Source organism: Pseudorca crassidens, chromosome 2 (genome assembly GCF_039906515.1).
Source record: "Pseudorca crassidens isolate mPseCra1 chromosome 2, mPseCra1.hap1, whole genome shotgun sequence".
In the NCBI taxonomy this organism is placed as follows: Eukaryota; Metazoa; Chordata; class Mammalia; order Artiodactyla; family Delphinidae; genus Pseudorca; species Pseudorca crassidens.
In genome coordinates, this window is record NC_090297.1 from 107626852 (window position 1) to 107645477 (window position 18626).

General features: G+C 36.9%; 1 protein-coding gene across 5 annotated transcripts in view; it reads left to right on the forward strand.

Moving 5' to 3' along the window:
• The first annotated feature begins 753 nt into the window (after positions 1-753).
• Positions 754-18626, forward strand: part of VPS45 (vacuolar protein sorting 45 homolog) — a 67440-nt gene continuing 49567 nt past the window's right edge. For 2 of the 5 annotated variants that reach the window (XM_067727614.1, XM_067727612.1), the window contains exons 1-8: positions 757-1549; positions 2179-2313; positions 10503-10563; positions 14095-14174; positions 15244-15312; positions 15433-15570; positions 16007-16117; positions 18356-18490. In XM_067727614.1, the coding sequence (XP_067583715.1) occupies positions 1457-1549; positions 2179-2313; positions 10503-10563; positions 14095-14174; positions 15244-15312; positions 15433-15570; positions 16007-16117; positions 18356-18490 (822 nt within the window). In that variant the 5' untranslated portion in view covers positions 757-1456. Of the gene's footprint in view, positions 1550-2178; positions 2314-10502; positions 10564-14094; positions 14175-15243; positions 15313-15432; positions 15571-16006; positions 16118-18355; positions 18491-18626 lie in introns of all 5 variants that reach the window. The other 3 variants (XM_067727613.1, XM_067727616.1, XM_067727615.1) reach the window with 3 other exon arrangements.

An 18626-nucleotide genomic window follows, 5' to 3' on the forward strand; every position in this document is an offset into this window, starting at 1 on the left:
AAAACCTATGGTATTTCAAGTGGTTTCTGATCTCCCTTAAAGGATTTGAAAACTGTATACAAAGTTTTATAAAGTAATCTTAACAGCCAGATTCCTGTTGACGTGCTCTAGGTCTCGTTTTAACGGTAAACTTCATACAATGTAATGAAAGAAAATTGATTTGGTAATGCTGAACCTATTGATTAAACTGTGAACACAACAAACACTGGTCATTTTTTGGGTAGAAATATTTACAAGAAATTAAAGTCACTGATTTCTTGCAGTTGTTTCCTGTTGTCTTCCTGATTTTACAATTACCCAACGCAAAGGTGCAGAAAACTAACATTTACCATCCTTTTCGAGAAATGGCATAATGGAGAGAAGACCTGCGGGGTATAAACACAGATGTAGACATGTGGAAGTTGATGGCTTTAAGATTCATTTTGTTGCTAAGTTTTTGTCGTTTCTTAAATTAAAATTTTGACTTTTTCCTTAAAATCCCCGCGCTACTTTGCTTTAGCCCCACCGAATACATGTCCCCTACCCATTTTTGACCCTGTTAACTCTTCTCCTGCCGCTGTTTCAGCATCGCAAGTCCCCAGCAACCTGGGAGAGTTGAAACCCACGGAGTCCAAACGCCCAGGGAGCCGAAAACTGGGTGGTTCCGGGCTCCGCTGGACCCGCGGCCTGCGAGTTCCGGCGGCAGACCCCACCTCCAGGCCCTCCTGGGAGATCCGAGGCCTCTCCCAGAACATTCCTAAAGGGCGTTCCCTATTTATTCGTTCAATAAGTATTTGTTCAATTTCCGATACCCCTCAGTCTTCGGAAAAGCAATTAGGGCCTCACTTTGCCCGAACTGTGTCCTCGCCTTGTTAATGACACAAATAAGGCGGGGAAGACGAATCTCGGCCACTATTTAGCAAATACCGCGTGAGATTTACCAAATGCCGTCCCTCCGAGTCCCTAGCATCTGCCGGGAACACAAGGCCATCTCCCTTCCCTCCATCCTTCACTGCCACCCAAGAAAGCGTTAATGGCAAATAGCGACCACGGCCAAGCTCTGCTGTTCTTGCCTCCGAGCCAGCATTATGCCAAGTTCCTCCACACCGCGAGGCGCCACCCTCTCCCCAAGCCAGCAGGAGGGGCGTCAGGCCGCGGCCCGGACCCCGGGCCAAGGGCCGGGAGAGATCTGAGCGTCCGGGCCTCAAACACCTCCGGGCTAGAGGTGGGTCGAGAATCAAGTCCGGGCGTGGCATCCTAGGGTGTCTCAGCCGAATTCTTCCAAGTAGCCGGGAGGCTGGTTGTCCGAACCGCGTAGCGAAACTACAACTCCCAGGACCACAGCTGACCGGACTTCCGGAAGCCAAAGCCTGGCGGGGAGGAGGCTGCTGAGATCCGGATAAGAGGCCGGGGGTTAATTTAGCAAGAAAAACGGGGGGCGGGAAGAGCTATAGTGCTAACCTGTCAATTCGCCACCATGAACGTGGTTTTTGCTGTGAAGCAGTACATTTCCAAAATGATAGAGGACAGCGGACCGGGCATGAAAGTACTTCTTATGGATAAAGAGACGGTGAGTTTGCTTTTGCTCAGTGTTTGTGAGGGAACCCTCCTCCCTTGCAATAGCTGGTCCCATTCCACTGTAGGATATAGTATGTAATTAAAGATTTATAAGTGAGGGTCAGTTCAGTGTGGAACTGAAAGGTTGTGTATGTAAAGCTTGCCTAGAAGGTTTGCAGTCTGAATGGCTCTAACCACTGCCGGAGGTTCTTGTACCCAGAACAGTTTATTGAAATCAGAAATCGTTTTTTAAATGCCTCTGCCAAGAAATAATATATAAGACAGCGCACTCGGAGGACTTTGGGATGGTCCTGTTATTTCCACTCAGCGTTATGTTTTTAAAGGAAAGCTGTCAGGGCTCAAACTGAGGTGACAGGTTATTATTTATTGGTCACAAAATTTAAAAAAAGAACTCTTTAAGGTGATGGGAAATTTATGGGTTGTTCGTGTTCAGAGAGAACGTTTCATTTCGGTACATTACTTATTATTTTAGATGCTCAGTAAATGTTATTACATATGTTAGTATTTAAGTTATCCAACTAAGTAGTGTTAATGAAAAAAAAGATTTTAAGGCTTAGGTATGGCTGCTTGTTTTTATTATTCTGGACTAGCATAATATTAGTTAATTCTTTTTCTTTACAGACCGGCATAGTGAGTATGGTATACACACAATCGGAAATTCTCCAGAAGGAAGTGTACCTTTTTGAACGCATTGATTCTCAAAATCGAGAGATCATGAAACACCTGAAAGCAATTTGTTTTCTTCGACCTACAAAGGTACTACATAAACAGCTGCTGTCTGCTTAGGCAAATACAGCACACTATGATCTGGAAGTATTATTAAGGCAAAATAAATTTATATTATCATCATTTGTGGCATCATAATTATCCTGGTTTATCAGAGTTATAACCATGACTCTCCTCCTTTCCACATCTCAGTCACTGCTTACAGCCAGTTTTTCCTTCAAGGTGTCTTTAAGGTTCTCAGCTACTTCCAAAGCCACTAACTATCCCAGCAGAGACCCACATCACTTTATTCCTGGATTAACCTCCATACCTATCACACTGAACACCATTGCCATTTATTTATTTATTTATTTTTAAATTTTTGAATTTTATTTTTTTATACAGCAGGTTCTTATTAGTCATCAGTTTTATACACATCAGTGTATACATGTCAATCCCAATCGCCCAATTCATCACACCCCCACCCCCACCCCCCACGGCTTTCCCCCCTTGGTGTCCATACATTTGTTCTCTACATCTGTGTCTCTATTTTTGCCCTGCAAACTGGTTCATCTGTACCATTTTTCTAGGCTCCACATATATGCATTAATATACGCTATTTGTTTTTCTCTTTCTGACTTACTTCACCCTGCATGACAGTCTCTAGATCCATCCACATCTCTACAAATGACCCAATTTCATTCCTTTTCATGGCTGAGTAATATTCCATTGTATATATGTACCACATCTTCTTTATCCATTCGTCTGTCGATGGGCATTTAGATTGCTTCTGTGACCTGGCTATTGTAAATAGTGCTGCAATGAACATTGGGGTGCATGTGTCTCTTTGAATTATGGTTTTCTCTGGGTATATGCCCAGTAGTGGGATTGCTGGATCATATGGTAATTCTATTTTTAGTTTTTTAAGGAACCTCCATACTGTTCTCCATAGTGGCTGTATCAGTTTACATTCCCACCAACAGCGCAAGAGGGTTCCCTTTTCTCCACACCCTCTCCAGCATCTGTTGTTTGTAGATTTTCTGATGATGCCCATTCTAACTGGTGTGAGGTGATACCTCATTGTACTTTTGATTTGCATTTCTCTAATGATTAGTGATGTTGAGCAGCTTTTCATGTGCTTCTTGGCCATCTGTATGTCTTCTTTGGAGAAATGTCTATTTAGGTCTTTTGCCCCAGTTCCAATGTTGTCCCAGTTCCAATGTTCCTTGGATTGGGTTGTTTGTTTTTTTAATATTGAGCTGCATGAGCTGTTAATATATTTTGGATATTAATCCTTTGTCCATTGATTCGTTTGCAAATATTTTCTCCCATTCTGAAGGTTGTCTTTTCGTCTTCTTTATGGTTTCCTTTGCTGTGCAAAAGCTTTGAAGTTTCATTAGGTCCCATTTGTTTATTTTTGTTTTTATTTCCATTACTCTAGGAGGTGGATCAAAAAAGATCTTGCTGTGATTTATGTCAAAGAGTGTTCTTCCTGTGTTTTCCTCTAAGAGTTTTATAGTGTCCAGTCTTACATTTAGGTCTCTAATCCATTTTGAGTTTATTTTTGTGTATGGTGTTAGGGAGTGTTCTAATTTCATTCTTTTACATGTAGCTGTCCAGTTTTCCCAGTACCACTTATTGAAGAGACTGTCTTTTCTCCATTGTATATCCTTGCCTCCTTTGTCATAGATTTGTTGACCATATGTGCGTGGGTTTATCTCTGGGCTTTCTATCTTGTTCCATTGATATATGTTTCTGTTTTTGTGCCAGTACCATATTGTCTTGATTACTGTAGCTTTGTAGTATATTCTGAAGTCAGGGAGTCTGATTCCTCCAGCTCCGTTTTTTTCCCTCAAGACTGCTTTGGCTATTTGGGGTCTTTTGTGTCTCCATACAAATTTTAAGATTTTTTGTTCTAGTTCCATAAAAAATGCCATTGGTAATTTGATAGGGATTGAATCTGTAGATTGCTTTGGGTAGTATAGTAATTTTCACAGTACTTATTCTTCCAATCCAAGAACATGGTATATCTCTCCATCTGTTGGTATCATGTTTAATTTCTTTCATCAGTGTCTTATAGTTTTCTGCATACAGGTCTTTTGTCTCCCTAGGTAGGTTTATTCATAGGTATTTTATTCTTTTTGTTGCAGTGGTAAATGGGAGTGTTTCCTTAATTTCTCTTTCAGATTTTGCATCATCAGTGTATAGGAATGCAAGAGATTTCTGTGCATTAATTTTGTATCCTGCAACTTTACCAAATTCATTGATTAGCTCTACTAGTTTTCTGGTGGCATCTTTAGGATTCTCTATGTATAGTATCATGTCATCTGGAAACAGTGACAGTTTTACTTCTTCTTTTCCAATTTGTATTCCTTTTATTTCTTTTTCTTCTCTGATTGCCATGGCTAGGACTTCCAAAACTATGTTGAATGATAGTGGTGAGAGTGGACATCCTTGTCTTCTTCCTGATTTTAGAGGAAATGCTTTCAGTGTTTGACCATTGAGAATGATGTTTGCTGTGGGTTTATCATATATGGCCTTTATTATGTTGAGTTAGGTTCCCTCTATACCCACTTTCTGGAGAGTTTTTAACATAAATGGGTGTTGAATTTTGTCAAAAGCTTTTTCTGCCTCTATTGAGATGATCATATGGTTTTTATTCTTCAATTTGTTAATATGGTGTATCACATTGATTGATTTGCATATATTGAAGAATCCTTGCATCCCTGGGATAAATCCCACTTGATCATGGTATATGATCCTTTCAATGTGTTGTTGGACTCTGTTTGCTAGTATTTTGTTGAGGATTTTTGTATCTATATTCATCAGTGATATTGATCTGTAATTTTCTTTTTTTGTAGTATCTTTGTCTGGTTTTGGTATCAGGGTGATGGTGACCTCACAGAATGAGTTTGGGAGTGTTCCTTCCTCTGCAATTTTTTGGAAGAGTTTGAGAAGGATGGTTGTTAGCTCGTCTCTAAATGTTTGATAGAATTCACCTGTGAAGCCATCTGGTCCTGGACTTTTGTTTGTTGGAAGATTTTTAATCACAGTTTCAATTTCACTACTTGTGATTAATCTGTTCATATTTTCTATTTCTTCCTGGTTCAGTCTTGGAAGGTTATACCTTTCTAAGAATTTGTCCATTTTTTCCAGGTTGTCCATTTTATTGGCATAGAGTTGCTTGTAGTAGTCTCTTAGGATGCTTTGTATTTCTGTGGTGTCTGTTGTAACTTCTCCTTTTTCATTTCTAAGTTTATTGATTTGAGTCCTCTCCCTCTTTTTCTTGATGAGTCTGGCTAATGGTTTATCAATTTTGTTTATCTTCTCAAAGAACCAGCTTTTAGTTTTATTGATCTTTGCTATTGTTTTCTTTGTTTCTATTTCATTTATTTCTGCTCTGATCTTTATGATTTCTTTCCTTCTGCTAACTTTGGGTTTTGTTTGTTCTTCTTTCTCTAGTTCCTTTAGATGTAAGGTTAGATTGTTTATTTGAGATTTTTCCTGTTTCTTGAGGTAGGCTTGTATAGCTATAAACTTTCCTCTTAGAACTGCTTTTGCTGCATCGCATACATTTTGGATCATCGTGTTTTCATTGTCATTTGTCTCTAGGTATTTTTTGATTTCCTCTTTGATTTCTTCAGTGATCTCTTGGTTATTTAGTAACGTATTGTTTAACCTCCATGTGTTTGTGTTTTTTTACTTTTTTTTCCCTGTAATTCATTTCTAATCTCATAGCATTGGGGTCAGAAAAGATACTTGATATGATTTCAGTTTACTTAAGTTTACTGAGGCTTGATTTGTGACCCAAGATGTGATGTATCCTGGAGATGTTCTGTGCGCACTTGAGAAGAAAGTGTTATCTGCTGTTTTTGGATGGAATGTCCTATAAATATCAATTAAATCTATCTGGTCTATTGTGTCATTTAAAGCTTGTGTTTCCTTATTTATTTTCATTTTGGATGATCTGTCCATTGGTGTAAGTGAGGTGTTAAAGTCCCCCACTATTATTGTGTTACTGTTGATTTCCTCTTTTAGAGCTGTTAGCAGTTGCCTTATGTATTGAGGTGCTCCTATGTTGGGTGCATATATATTTATAATTGGTATATCTTGTTCTTGGATTGATCCCTTGATCATTATGTAGTGTCCTTTCTTGTCTCTTGTAACATTCTTTATTTTAAAGTCTATTTTATCTGGTATGAGTATTGCTACTCCAGCTTTCTTTTGATTTCCATTTGCATGGAATATCTTTTTTCATCCCCTCACTTTCAATCTGTATGTGTCCCTAGGTCTGAAGTGGGTCTATTGTAGACAGCATATATATGGGTCTTGTTTTTGTATCCATTCAGCAAGCCTGTGTCTTTTGGTTGGAGCGTTTAATCCATTCACTTTTAAGGTAATTATTGATATGTATGTTCCTATGACCATTTTCTTAATTGTTTTGGGTTTGTTTTCGTAGGTCCTTTTCTTCTCTTGTGTTTCCCACTTAGAGAATTTCCTTTTGCATATGTTGTAGAGCTGGTTTGGTGGTGCTGAATTCTCTTAGCTTTTGCTTGTCTGTAAAGCTTTTGATTTCTCCATCGAATCTGAATTAGATCCTTGCTGGGTAGAGTAATCTTGGTTGTAGGTTCTTCCCTTTCATCACTATAAGTATATAATGCCACTCCCTTCTGGCTTGTAGAGTTTCTGCTGAGAAATCAGCTGTTAACCTTATGGGAGTTTCCTTGTATGTTATTTGTAGTTTTTCCCTTGCTGCTTTCAATAATTTTTCTTTGTCTTTAATTTTTGCCAATTTGTTTACTATGTGTCTCGGCGTGTTTCTCCTTGGGTTTATCCTGTACGGGACTCGCTGCACTTCCTGGACTTGGGTGGTTATTTCCTTTCCCATGTTAGGGAAGTTTTCAACAATAATCTCTTCAAATATTTTCTTGGGCCCTTTCTCTCTCTCTTCTCCTTCTGGAACCCCTATAATGCGAATGTTGTTGTGTTTAATGTTGTCCCAGAGATCTCTTAGGCTGTCTTTATTTCTTTTCATTCTTTTTTCTTTATTCTGTTCTGTAGCAGTGAATTCCACCATTCTGTCTTCCAGGTCACTTACCCGTTCTTCTGCCTCAATTATTCTGGTATTGATTCCTTCTAGTATAGTTTTCATTTCAGTTATTGTATTGTTCATCTCTGTTTGTTTGTTCTTTAATTCTTCTAGGTCTTTTTTAAACATTTCTTGCATCTTCTTGATCTTTGCCTCCATTCTTTTCCGAGGTCCTGGATCATCTTCACAATCATTATTCTGAATTCTTTTTCTGGAAGGTTGCCTGTCTCCCCTTCATTTAGTTGTTTTTCTGGGCTTTTATCTTGTTCCTTCATTTGGTACATAGCCCTCTACCTTTTCATCTTGTCTTTCTTTCTGTGAATGTGGTTTTTGTTCCACAGGCTGCAGGACTGTAGTTCTTCTTGCTTCTGCTGTCTGCCCTCTGGTGGATGAGGCTGTCTAAGAGGCTTGTGCAAGTTTCCTGATGGGAGGGACTGGTGGTGGGTAGAGGTGACTGTTGCTCTGGTGGGCAGAGCTCAGTAAAACTTTAATCTGCTTGACTGCTGATGGGTGGGGCTGGGTTCCCTCCCTGTTGGTTGTTTGGCCTGAGACAACCCAACACTGGAGCCTACCTGGGCTCTTTGGTGGGGCTAATGACAGACTCTGGGAGGGCTCACGCTAAGGAGTACTTCCCAGAACTTCTGCTGCCAGTGTCCTTGCCCCCATGGTGAGCCACAGCCACCCTCTGCCTCTGCAGGAGACCCTCCCACACTAGCAGGTAGGTCTGATTCAGTCTCCCCTGGGGTCACTGCTCCTTCCCCTGGGTCCTGATGCTCACACTACTTTGTGTGTGCCCTCCAAGAGTGGAGTCTCTGTTTCCCCCAGTCCTGTCAAAGTCCTGCAATCAAATCCCACTAGGCTTCAAAGTCTGATTCTCTAGGAATTCCTCCTCCTGTTGCCAGACCCCCAGGTTGGGAAGCCTGATGTGGGGCTTAGAACCTTCATTCCAGTGGGTGGACATCTATGGTATAAGTGTTCTCCAGTCTGTGAGTCACCCACCCAGCAGTTATGGGATTTGATTTTACTGTGATTGTGCTCCTCCTACCATCTCATTGTGGCTTCTCCTTTGTCTTTACATGTGGGGTATCTTTTTTGGTGAGTTCCAGTGTCTTCCTGTCGATGATTGTCCAGCAGCTAGTTGTGATTTTGGTGTTCTCGCAAGAGGGAGTGAGAGCACGTCCTTCTACTCCACCATCTTGGTTCAGGGCCACCAATACATACTTATATCAGTGTTTTCAGTCTTTATCATTTTATTCACATCTATGCTCAGGAACCTTTAATGACTCAATTTTACTTCCATCATTAAGTTTATATTTAGTAGCCCTCAGAGCCCTCCTTTAGCTGGTCTGGTCTGCCCTTATGTATTCAACCTCCTATGTCCTACCTCTGCTCCTCCACTGCAGCCAGATTGGCCTTTTTATGATCCCTTTACATACTCATTCCTGTCCTCTGTTCTCTTCCCCTGATTAAAGATTCTTTAGCCTTCTGTCAGTTTTCAGCCATCATCTTCTAAATCTAACTTGAGTCCTCCTTTAAAATTCCTTTACTATTTCAATCTTATTTTGTATGTTCTCTTGTTTTATATTCATGTTCTTAACTCCAGTGCTTGTACATTATCTACTTTCCAATATACAAATCTGACCATGTCACCACGCTTGAAATCCTTGAACGTTTGCTCATTGCTTTTATGATAAAGACAAAACTCCATTAAGTGTGGCCTGCAAGGCCCTGTATGGTCTAGTTCCTACTATTTCTATAGCCTCATTTCAAACCATTCCCCTTTTGCTCTTAGCCACACTAACCTTTCAGTCCACTGTATTCCGTCATGCCGCAGGACCTTTGCACAGGTTCTTCTCTTTGCCTGGAATGTTTTCACTCCCTCAAGCAAATCTTTCCTGGCTTTGCTGACCAGTTCAAACTCCCCTCTCATAAACACTTATAGCACCATCTTCCTCTTCCTATTACTTGTCATGGTTGAAGTCTCGTATGGTTTGTGTGATTAATTAATATGTCTCACCTACCAGCAGTAAGCTCCAGGAGAGCATATTTTCACACTGTTCTGTCCCCATTGCCTGCCACATAATGGATACTCAATAAATAGTTCCTGAATTAATTAATACATCAATTAATTCTTTGATACAGTAGTTTCCAATTGTTTCATATTAGTCATGAAATTTTGGCTCTGGGAGGGATCTTAGAGATTATCAGTCTATCATTTCCTAACATTTTTTATTGGAGAAGCTCTTTCAGTGCCATATGTATGTTCCCTCAAACTCAAAATGTGTTGTCAAAAACAATTTTTCCTTAAGATTACATTATAAAGTTAATTTTTAATGTGTTTTTTAAATTTAAATTACAGTTTTTAAAGTCTTTTTCCCATTTAACAAGCAATATGTATTGCTTACATTACTTTTAATTCTATAAGGAAATGTATGGTTTTTTAACATTCAAAAATGATATTTTATATCATGTATAATTTGGGGATCAACTTTATACTGAAATTTAACCATATGTTATAGTATCAAAAGTAGATAAGATCTGCATTATGATCGTATGTAATTGGAATTATTATGTTTTGACCATTTGAAAATCAACTTTTAGTTCTAAATTTCATGTTTTATTTTTAAATAATGTAATTATACAAAAGGTCTTAGCCTACTGTTTGCAAATACTTCACAAATATTGCAGTTCTGCAGCCTCTGGTCCCAATTAGTTAAAAGTCCAAGTGAATATATTTAACTATATTTTCTCTTGAATGTTGGTTTTTAAAGGACTAGACACATTTTGATGTTCCACATAAGAATTTTGATCAGATGAATAAAATTTATAAACAAACAGCTTGAGGCAAATTTGCAGAATTATTATCTATTTTATGTTGTATTTCAACATCTATGTCCTTTATATTTTTTAATCTTAATTTGGCCAAGGCAATGCAGCTAGTTAATGTTACATGATTCCTGATCATTGTATTCAATGTGGCTCTTTTTTATCCCCAGCCCTCACCCCTCCCAACATACACACACTTAATCTAGACCTCAGCACACAGTAGGCACTCAGTAAATACTTAAATAAATCAGTGGATGATACGTATTTATTACTTTTTCACTTAAGCAGTTCTCGTATTTTATTTGTTTGTTCTTTTCTTTTCTAGGAGAATGTGGATTATCTGATTCAGGAGCTCCGAAGACCCAAATACAGTATATATTTTATTTGTAAGTATGTTATTTCACCTGTTCAATCATGTAACTAAATCCTAGCTAATATGTTCTATTGGGTACTTCATATCATCAGTAAGTTAATTGAATCCATCACTGAAAGAGTCTGGTGAGTTTTTTTGTCATTTCAAAGTATTAAAAGTGTTAAAAGTGTTGGACCAACATTCTGTTTCTGAGAGCTAAATGTGATTTCCACTCATCATAGACTGCTTAGGTTAAAAACAAATTTTTTGTTAAGTTTTACTTTGCCCTTCAAGTTTCTTTATAAGTCAAAAGTTGTAAGTAGTCAACTTTCACATTCTACCTTTGCCAAAAACGTATGTATATTTATTTCTATTTTACACTTTTATGAACGGAGGCATAGAAGCTGATTTATTTATTTGGAGGGAGGATATACTTGAGTTTGTTGGAAAAGCAGAGATTTACTTTACATACCAGATGAAAACAGTCTACTTCTCTTTGCAACTTTATGTAATACTTGAAAGTACAAGTCATCAGGTAGATATCTCCTATTTGCATAACTTTTGGGGAGGGGAAAGGGGGTGGAGGCCTGGAAATAAACTGGGTTTGTGGTTACTATACAATTTATATGGATTTTTTTAATGTAATACATTCTGCTTTGGAAGTTACATCTTTTCTCCTCTAGATGTCCTTATTGATCTTCATAGCATTTGTATTGTTTACTTGAAGGCTTTGGAGTTTTAGGGTTTAAACTATATTCTAAGATATATACTTTCTTCTGCATATACTACAATTTAATAATGGTACAAAAAATTAACATTTGTGATAAGACACTGTAGTTTATAAGAACTCTCTCATATTTTATTCAGCCCTTAAAACAACCCCAGGAGGTAAAAACAGGCAATTTTATTCTTTTCTGTCATCCTACTTTTGTTTTTGTTATTGTTTTATTTTTGGCTAATAATCACGGGTTTTCTTTTTCAATTAAGCTTTTTTTTCCTTTTTTTCTTTTCTTTTCTTTTTTTAAATTTATTTGATTTTATCTGTGGCTGCATTGGGTCTTTGTTGCTGCGCACGGGCTTTCTCTAGTTGCTGCAAGCAGGGGCTACTCTTCATTGCCGTGCTCAGGCTTCATTGCGGTGGCTTCTCTTGTTGCAGAGCATGGGCTCTAGGTGCGTGGGCTTAAGTAGTTGTGGCATGCAGGCTCAGTAGTTGTGGCTCACGGGCTCTACAGCACAGACTCAGTAGTTGTGGTGCACAGGCTTAGTTGCTCCGCGGCATGTGGGATCTTCCCGGACCAGGGCTCGAACCTGTGTCCCCTGCATTGGCAGTCAGATTCTTAACCACTGTGCCACCAGGGAAGTCCTCATTTTTATTTATTTATTTATTTATTTAATTACTGAGTAGTATTCCATGGTATGGACGTACCACAATTTGTTTAACTGTTCACCTGTTGAAGGACATCTCAGTTGTTTCTAGTTCGGGCTAATACAAATAAAGTTGTTATAAATATTTGTGTATAGGTTTTTGTGTGAACGTAAGTCTTTATTTCTCTGTAATAAATAATACCCAGGGAGCAATTGCTGGGTCATATCGTAGTTGCATGTTTAGTGTTTTAAGAAACTGCTAAATGTTTTCTGGCATGACTATGCCATTTTACATTTCCATTAGCAGTGTACAGGTGATCTAATTTCTTTGTATCCTCACAAGCATTTAGTGTTGTCCCTGTTTTTCATTTTAGCCATTCTGATAGGTGTGCAGTCATTCCAGTATTTTTTAAGTCAGATTACAAGCTAGGTACTGAGGATAGGAAAGTATAAAAACTTTTGTATTCAATGACACACATAGACACACATACACACACACATATATTTATATATAGAGAGAGACTGATTCCCCATACTGTCAAATTTATCTGGACATCTAACAGAATTACTGTTTTGCTGAGTCTCTTAGCTAAAAATTGAATAGATCATGAGATGAAAGACTCCCTTTTCCTCTGAAAAGTTATTTGATGCAGTGGTTGGGATTAATAACCAAAAATAAGTCTAATATTTACTCTTCTGGTTGTAAAGTTTGTTTGATTTGGGCTGTAAATCTATGAAGTCAAAAAAAATTATATATGTTAAAGTAGTTAGCACTAAAACCTAGGAAAAATGGACTGTTGAAATGTCTTGGGTGGAGCAATCAATTTCACAATTTTATTTGATTGAAATAAACTAAAATGAGTTTATATATAGTGATTTTATTCTTTACAGACTTTTAGCACAATTTATATTAATTAGCACAAAACTGGCCTTCTGCTCATGTCATTTTTTAATAATTTTATTTTTGTATATTCTTATGTCTACTAAACATCTTGTATAACAGGCTCCTCCCTTCCTTTATTTAAAAAAAAACTTTTTTATTATGGAAGTTTTCAAATATGTAAAAAGTAGACAGAATAGTCTAATAAATCCCAATGTACCCATCACCCAGTTTCTACAGTTATTGTACCATGGCCAATCTTGTTTTAGCTATACTGCTGTCTACTCCCCCATCAATATCATATTGAAGATAACCTAAGACATCACATGATTTCATCCATAAATATTTCCATGTACATCTCTAAATGATAAGGACTTGTTTTAAAGAGTACCATTATTATATCCAAATAATGAAGAAAATTCCTATTTATTCAAATATTCATTCAGTGTTCAAATTTCAAATTCTTTCATGCCTTTTTTTTTCACCACTGTTTGTTTGACTCAGGATCATAGTAAGGTCCACACATTGCTATTGGTTGATACGTTGTTTAAGTTTCTTTGATCTTCTATAAGTCCTCTCTCTACCCCAACCGCCATGCGGTCTATTTATTGAAGAAACTACATTGTTCTGTTAAAGTTTCCCACAGCCTGGATCTTGCTGATTGCGTCTGCATGGGGTACTTTAACATGTTCTTTGCAATTTAAAATGTTCCCTCTGTCCTCTAGTTCTTGTAAATTGGTACTTGGATACAGAGGCTTAATTAGATTCAGATTTGATTTCTTTTTGACGAGAATATTTCATAGATAGTGTTGTGTGCTTCCACTGATTGTCTCTTACTGTGATACTAGCAGAGGTTAATGCCCAATGCCTAGTTCCATCCATTGATTCATTTGGGGTTTGAAAAAAATGATGGTGTTTTAATTCTATCCTTATCATTCCTTTGCTTTTTAGCTGGAAAATTTCTTTAAAGAGGAGTTTCCCCTCATCTACCGTTTGGTTATCTGGTGGTACAGTTTGCATATAAAAGGATAAAAGCTTACTTCTTTCCCAGTATTTGCTATTTTCAATATAATGATTTGGTTCCCTAGCATCCTCCAATGCCTACAATGGTGGTTCCCTTTTTTTTTTTTTTAAGTATTATGAATTTACAGATTTAAACATATTTGTGCTGTTCATTCCAATGTGAAGGTGTTTGACATATACCACAATGTATACTAAATTTCACTTAGTCATTAGACTTTAACTGTCAGGCCCATTTATGTCTAATTGCAGCAGAGGTGATCTCCTCTGAGTCAACCACAACCTATATGTCTGTTTCAGATTTCAGTAATGTGATCAGCAAGAGTGATGTGAAGTCATTAGCTGAAGCTGATGAACAGGAAGTGGTGGCTGAGGTTCAGGTAAACATATTGGTCCTCTAATACATATCTTATATTGGCCCTTTCTAAAGATTTGAGTCTAAAAATATGGAAGGTGTTGTCTCATAAGAAAGGAAGCTATTGATCAGACACAATAAATGTGCATTGCACCAGACTATACTCATATTTAGAAAATTTGGAAGAGGTATCAAATTGAGTGGGAATAGAATTAAAGTAGGCAGTGGGAATGAGGAGATTGGAAAGGTACTGGATTGGTAGGGACGGTTTCACAGGGTTGGGGGCAGAGCCAGATATGTCTTATGCTAGTTTTATGAGCTATACTGTAAGAATATTCATCTACACAGTTATAGTTTATATCTGATTGGGAGACAATAGGAAGTAAAGGATGTGAATGAGGTTTATTAAAGTTCTGTTTGTGATTATCTTGCTTTGGGAAGTAGTAAGCAGATTTGTCATTAGGTTAAAACGTGCAACTCCTAAATGTTTATTCTGCATTCTATGTAATACTTCACATTAGAACATTTCATGTTACCTTTTCCTTCTTAAACCCTTTAGTGTTCTTGAATACATTATCACAGATGTTTGAATACATTTATCACCTAAGTGAAGAATATCGTCCTCAGGGAAGCAAATAAACAAGTTTTGGATTTTCAGGAGGATGCGCTAGGTGATAAATGAATGAAAAAAGAATGACCTATTTTAAATCATATTCTCCCTCATAAGAATACACTGGACAGCAAAGTTCTTATTCATCTAACTGAGTGTAACATTGTGTATCTTTAGCAGTGTTTTATTTTTACTAATTGATAAGTCTTCTTAAGTATGATATGTATATTTATACAACTTTGTTTTTTGGGTTTTTTTTGTTAAAGATTTATTATTATTGCTACTATTTTATGATTATCTTATTAATTCCCTCACATTGACTATTGTTACTCAATTGTTAATTGATCAATTTTTCTCTTTTATACCTGCATTTCCTCAAATTTGATTGTATCACATAGTATTATATCACATATGAAAAATATTATTGCATGATACAGTTAGTTGTTTATGGAATGACTGACTAATCTTGGTGCTTTGTTTGCAGGAATTTTATGGTGATTACATTGCTGTGAATCCACATTTGTTTTCCCTCAATATTCTGGGTTGCTGCCAGGTATGGAAAGAAAGGATTTTTTTTAAAGTTTATTTATCAGGTAGGAGTTAATTCAGTAAGTAATTGGACTTGTAAGATAAAATTCAAATATTTTCTCTGAATATATGTTTTAACAAAAAGGGTCGAAATTGGGATCCAGTCCAACTATCCAGAGCAACTCAAGGACTGACAGCTCTCCTTTTATCTCTGAAGAAATGTCCCATGATTCGTTACCAGCTTTCATCAGAGACAGCAAAGAGACTTGCAGAATGTGTTAAGGTATGGCATTCTCTATCTCCAGTTCCAAAACATCAAGACCATTCATTTCTTTTTCATATTTCAGAAATTAAAGGAATATTTTATCTAAAACTAAGGAGATGATGTGTTAGGTTTACTGGCAAAGAAGTAGGCATTTGTAATTCAAGACCAAAAGCAACAAATTAGAGCTAAGATTCTTAGGTTTAACCCAAGAAACATTTGCAAGCTACTTAACTTCTTTTGATCCTATTAAACCGCTTGTAAAATAGTTTCAAATCCTAACCCCTTAAACAGAATGCTACTAAACTTTGTCAAGCTTTTGAATCCTTTTATGGAAGGCATATGAAAGTGCAAGAAACTATTGTTAAATGTGGTTTTTGTGTATTAATTTTCTATTTATATCATCTCTATCTGCTACTAATTGGTTCACCAAACCGTCTTTCTCTCTTACCCACAGCAGGTGATAACTAAAGAATATGAACTGTTTGAATTCCGGCGGACTGAGGTTCCTCCATTGCTACTTATTTTAGATCGCTGCGATGATGCCATCACCCCATTGCTAAACCAGGTGCAGAGCCCTTTGTTAGCATAAAGAAAAGATGATTTCAAGTGGTATTCATCAAAATGCAGATGTGGAAATGAACAATGGTCCATTTATTTGCCTTCTTATTTTCAGCTATTCTTGTTTTTGCCTTGTGTTTCCTAGCATTCTGGTATCAGTGTTCTTCCAGCCACAGTCATCTTCAGATCTTTCTTCTGCCTCATCCTTCCTGTCCCTTTCTGCCACCATCCCTAATTAAGGCAACTTCTGGGTCTGTAGATTCTACTTTTCCAGTGTCTCCTCTTTTCCATTCATATTGCCATTATCTTGGTGTATCTAATCTCTTATAGGAATCCTCAAATAGTCATCTTCTTGATTCCCCACTTTTAATTTCTCTCCACTCTAATGTATCTCAAGGATACAATGTTGTTAAATTACTTTTACTAAAGTAAGTTCTGATCCTATTACTCCTGGCTTAAAAATCTTAATTGTTTCCCATTTGCCTACTGGATGAAATACAGACTCCTGAACTTGGCATCCATGAGCCTTCACAATGTAGGCTCAACGTTATAGAAAACCTGCAGCCCACTACTGTGTAGATATACCTCATGATTTCCTGCCATCATTTTATTCATGTTGTGACCTCTCTTTGAACTCTGGCATGTTTGGAATACATTCTCTTCCCATCTTCACCTCTCAAAATTCTTATCCTTTAAAACCACTTGAAACATCTTTTAAGTGTTTTTGAAACATCTTATGTCTCATGCTGCACTTTCTATGTTGTACCTTTGATTGTTTTCACAGTCTCCTAGGTTATACATTCCTCCAAGGCAGACTGTGTCTTACTAATGTTTGTTCTTCTGTGAATACAAGCACAGTGCCTTACACTTTGTAGATACTTTATTAATAGTGACTTTAAATTTATAGGAAGAGGCACAGTCTATATTTCAGTTCCATCCCAGCTTATAATAATAATGTTAATACTAGGGGAAATCTGTGCTGTGGAATGCAACTTCTCTATGATATGATAGATAGCTTATATTCCTAAAATTCAAAGTAATATAACTTTATATATTCTATATATTACATATTATGTGTTACATATTTTGTATACATTTTAATAATATAACTAAAGAAATTTTGAGGATATAAAAAAGTAGAAAGAAAAATAATTGCTTATAATTTAGTTTCCCAAAGAAAAGCAATCATTCATTCAACAGATTTCACTGAGGACCTATTATGTGCCAGGTACTGTATTAAGTACTAGAGATAAAAGGTTAAAAGATACAGTCTCTGCTCTCAAAGAATTCATGATCCAATGAGGAGAAAGTAAACATCATTTTAATTATGAAGTATGTGCTAATGGCGAAAGCATGCACAGGATGCTGTCTATGGAAGCATAAAGCATTTTGTTGTACTTATTTTAAATGCTGTAATGAAACTTGCTTTTTCAAGGACTCATTGGCAAATATTTTAGGAAATAAAGCACCTACTTTTATAACCTCTGAAGTTATTTTAACAAATCTAGTATTTAGACTCTAGATTTAGAGGGTAATTTGCTGGAAAATACTTAGTTTTCTCTAATGGGCCTGTGACTAAAAGTAACCTGTTCTCCATAAAAGGTGAGAAGGCAAATTTGGGGGTTTCTCCTTTCCAGTTTTACAAAATAAGTAAGACTGGAAACCGGTCCTTCTTCATAATGCATATTAAGTAAAAATATAAAGTAAAATGGATTCAGAGGCAAGCTTCTGAATATGTGTGTTTTGATCAACTCACAAGGTTTTTTTCTGGTAATATTAGTGTTCCCAGGATAAATATAGCACCACTCAGATCTGCAAGAACACACTTCTCATGCTGCAGAAAACCACAGAAGTGTACAGGAAATGGTACAGCTTGTAACTGCAGTACCAATATAGCCCTATCTATGAAGCCAAAAATATACTCTTAATTCACAGGCAAAAATTGGAGCTAATGATAGATCTAATTTGTTTTCTTTCTATCAGGAATATTAATCTGGCTGCCCTTCTTCCAAAAGTGTGAGATCTAAAAGCGTTTTGACTGTCGGATGTTTAACCAATTAAAATGACATTCTTAATGCTTAGTATAGCACACAGTATTAATAAAATTTGAGCTAATTAGAGAACCTCCATGTAAACAAGACTAGTTACTAAGAATATTATCAGTTTTTATTTGTTTTCCTGAACGTGTACTATTTCCATGTTTTGTCAGGTACCAATTTTTTTTTTCTCATAATTCTTTATTTAGTGGACATATCAGGCCATGGTCCATGAACTACTGGGCATAAACAACAATCGGATTGATCTTTCCAGAGTGCCAGGGATCAGTAAAGACTTGAGAGAGGTGGTCCTATCTGCCGAAAATGATGAATTCTATGCTAACGTAAGTGGTTTAAAATTCTTTTAAATTTTTTTAGTTGTTTTTATGTAAGAAGGTTAATATTGATTTGTTAGAATGAGAGCAGGTTGGGGATTTCATGTCGAAGGATGATAGAGGCATCCTGTAGATAAACTGCATC